This window comes from Psammomys obesus, unplaced genomic scaffold (assembly GCF_907164565.1).
Source record: "Psammomys obesus unplaced genomic scaffold, mPsaObe1.curated_primary_1811, whole genome shotgun sequence".
Taxonomy (NCBI): domain Eukaryota; kingdom Metazoa; phylum Chordata; class Mammalia; order Rodentia; family Muridae; genus Psammomys; species Psammomys obesus.
Genome location: NW_026591598.1, coordinates 14218456 through 14222397, shown reverse-complemented (window position 1 = coordinate 14222397; position 3942 = coordinate 14218456). Strand labels below are relative to the sequence as shown.

The 3942-nt window shown below is 47.9% G+C and overlaps 1 protein-coding gene across 1 annotated transcript in view; it reads right to left on the bottom strand.

The window, feature by feature from the left end:
- Positions 1-1022: 1022 nt before the first annotated feature.
- Positions 1023-3942, bottom strand: part of Znf436 (zinc finger protein 436) — a 6773-nt gene continuing 3853 nt past the window's right edge. The window contains exon 4 of the mRNA XM_055611002.1: positions 1023-3937. Coding sequence (XP_055466977.1) covers positions 3600-3937 — 338 coding nt within the window. The 3' untranslated portion in view covers positions 1023-3599. The remainder of the gene's footprint in view (positions 3938-3942) is intronic.

Genomic DNA, 3942 nt, shown 5'->3' with positions numbered 1-3942 from the left:
AAATAAATAAATAAATAAATAAATAAATAAATAAATAAATAAATAAATAAATAACGATGGGCATGGTAGCGCACGCCTTTAGTCCCAGCACTGGGGAGGCAGAGGCTCTCTGTGAGTTCAAGGCCAGCCTGGTCTACAATGCTCGTTCCAGGACAGCCTGGAGAAACCCCGTCATGAAAAACAAAATAAAGTAAAAAACAAAACAAGCAGAAATATATACACACATGCATATATATATATATATATATATATATATATATATATATATATATGATAGTTTTGCCTGAATGCATGTGTTTGTAGCACTCTAGTGCCTGGTACCCACGGAGGTTAGAAGAGAGCCTTGGATCCTCTGGCGTCATGGATGGTTCTGAGACACTGTGGGGCTGGGAATCAAACCTGAGCCCTTTACAAGAACAGGACATGCTCTTAACTGTTGAACCACCTCTCCAGCCCCTGCTTGTCTTGAGTCACATGCTCTGTTTCTAAGAGATGGCCTAACTGTCTTACTATTTTTTAAGAGCCTTTTATTTTTATATGCATTGGTGTTCTGCTTTCATGTCTATGTCAGGGTGCTGGATCCCTTGAAACAGGAGTTACAGACAGTTGTGAGCCGCCATGTGGTTGCTGGGAATTGAACCCAGGTCCTCTGGAAGAGTAGCCAGTGCTCTTAACCGCTGAGCCCTCTCTCCAGCCCCCTAGAACTCTAATTTTTACTTCTGGGGTGTTTCCCTTTCTCCTGCAAATAATAAGCTACTCATTCCTAATACTTCCATGCTTTTGCCACTGGCATGAACTTCTTAGGAAACTACCCAGGCTTTCACACTGACCAGGCAAGATGTGCCACACTCAGAGGTCAAGACAGTGTATTCTCAAGTCCTACTAGAAAGCCTATGCAAAATACCTGTACAACCTCCACCAAGCATAAATGCAAAGAACATCATGCACAATTTTAACAAACCTGATGACAGGCTCTGACACCAGTGAGTTTGAGATTACCAAAATAACTCAGTTATTTTGATTTTAAAAATTATACCTTTAATTGTAGAGTATTGTTAGATAATACAGCGATAGACAAGATACTAGGGTAACTGACCAATACCAAGGGAATCTGCTCTACAGATTTACTTGTTCATCCACTCTCACAACCATAGAACACAGGCACAGAGTGTCTGGGTGTGTGCAGAAACAGGGACTTGCGAACAGAAAGCATGCAGGTAGCGTTAGTGAAGTGTGGCAGACTTCCACAAAGTTCAGCACAGGGAGGGCAGCCACTGAGCGCAGCAGAGTGGCCAGAGCTGGCATGGCCGCTGTCTTTATAGCCACCCAGCTGGGGTGTACACAGATGGAGAGATGGACAGGCGATCAGAAACCTTTGGGAGCCCTTCAGCTCCTAGAAGGCAAAAGCAGCAAACGGGACGTGGCATAACCTTTACAGGAAGGCCAGGTGGGCGTGAGGGAAGTGGTGGGGGTACAGCAGGGCTTGGGGCACAGGGGTGCGAGTGCGTGTGTGTGTGTTGGAAACAGGAGGGAAGGGGGGCGTATGAAGTTGGGTCAGAGGTGCTGTGTTCTACGGGCCGCTCCCAAGCAGTCACTTACAGTGGCTCAAAGAAGCAACGGGAGAACGCTGAACTCCGCGTAAGTCACCAGCTACACTGATACAGAGGACATATCTGAGTTTAGTAACCAAGAGCATGTAAGTCACCTAGGAGTTAAAATATGAGTACCCAGTCGGCTAGATTTTGTACAGAAGAGAAACCATGTGCCCTGGCCCGAGTCCACACTCCAATGGAAGTGAGCACTTAAGAGGCTCTTGGAGCAGTTTTTCAGTCAATTGCATTTGAAGTTATGACTAACTAGTGATACGGTGTCACCTAGCTGTGGTCACAGTGACTTTCTGTAGTGAAAGCACTGCTCTTTAAGTGCCAAATCCCAAAAAATTAAACAAAAAAGGGTTTTCTTTAATAAAAAAAATAATGTTACATTTGCAACTAAGCACCACAGAAATATACTGGATACATATATGTGTGTGTGTATATATATATATATATATATATATATATATATATATATCCAGTGATTGATGGAAATATATATAATGTATATACATCCCAGCCCCAGCTCCTGGGTGCCAACTCCCTTCCATCCCCCCAAGGCTGAATAAGCACCAATATATGGGCTACCTAAGGAGAACTGAGGTACCTTTTTAACTATTTTTATCTGGAGGCTGGAAACACATTCCTGTCTAGATTTATTTCTTCGGATGAGGCCATTTCATCACAGGAGGAGATAACTAAGTCTGAGAGAGGACAATGGATCTAACTGTCCAGCCATTCTCTCACAACTGATGGACACGCACAAGCGTTCAGTTCTGTACAAAACCAAACCTTACAGGCCAGTGCCTGTAAATTAACTGATGTTAATTTTCTTCCATAACAAAAGAAAGATTCTCACACTGGAGTTATGTCTACAGTTCTATCTTAAGATCTACGTCACGCAAGAACATGCTGATTCTTATGAATTCGGTTGCTGCTATCAGAGTCCACATTTCACTGTACATACACATGCCTTTATGCAAGCTAGGAGAAAGCCTGGGGCGTGGCCCCATCAGACTCCAGGGTGAGCAGCCCAGGGCCGAGCGACTGTAAAGGTTGGACGGCAAGGAACACAGAGATGACGTCCTCTGGGAAGGTTTCTGCACTCCCTTTCCTGCCGCGGGGTCAGTTCACTTCCTTCTTTCATCCTGTCATCCCTTCCTATCTTTTCCTAAAGGCAGTCTCCCTACTATGATCCCTAAGGTGATTTTTAAAGAAAACACATAAATCTGATTAGTGGCAGTATCGATGGGTATGTGTCGCTTGCTAACGTCGCCACCATCCTCAGGCCCTTGGTCCCCAAACCTGCGCCTCCTTTTTCCTTTCGCTCTGAATCTTCGGTCAGTTCTCAAAAACAGGCAAGCTACGCTCCTTGAGAAACAAAGAGCAACGATGCGATCGCTGCCTTCAGCGTGCTGAATCCTGTGTGCAAGAAGATGGTAAGATACGAGCGTGAGTTACTCAAAACCAAAGCCCTTTGGGAGGGAAGTGTGGGAGCCCAGCGGCCACAGTGTGCGGCCCACAACTCAAGGCAAGTCCGCCTGCCTTCTGCCGAAGCCGCTGCGACCACCCTGTTTCAGTTCTACGTTCCCACTGCAGTCTCTTTGGGCCAAAGATACAAGAGAAAACAAAACCACACAACTTTTTAAAGGTCTACTCCATCTCCAGGCCTCATCCACCAGCATCTTGTCCTCTGGTCTTCAGCCTCCAAGTTACTTGGGGTTGGGGGGGGGGGGGGGGGGGGCTGACCGACGAAGCAATGCACGTAATGCCCAGTGACTAAAAATCCCTATCTTGGAGGAGGGGAGCACGTCCCCAGAGCTGCGGGTTAAACTTTCAAAAAGGGTCGTCTTCTCTCCTATTCTAGACTGTGGCCTCACAAGACAGGAGGAAGTCGGAAGGTTAAAAGGCGCTGTCTTAAGAGAGCTCGCCGACACCAAAGACAGCCGACCTTCCCACGAGTCACTTCTGCCTTAGCACCGCGCGGGGAGGGGAGGGGGCGGCTTAGTCGGTGTGAACTCTCTTGTGCTTAATGAGGGCCGAGCTCCGGCTGAAGCTCTTGTCGCACTCGGTGCACTCGTAGGGCTTCTCCCCGGTGTGCACCCTCTGGTGGGTGATGAGGTTGGAGCTCTGCGTGAAGCCCTTGCCGCACTGCACGCACTCGTAGGGCTTCTCGCCCGTGTGGGTCCGCTGGTGCTTGATGAGGTCCGAGCGCTCGCCGAAGCTCCGCCAGCACTGGCCGCACTCGTAGGGCTTCTCGCCGGTGTGGGTCTTCTGGTGGGTGATGAGGTGCGAGCTGCGGCTGAAGCTCTTGCCGCAGGCGCCGCACTCGTAGGGCTTCTCGCCG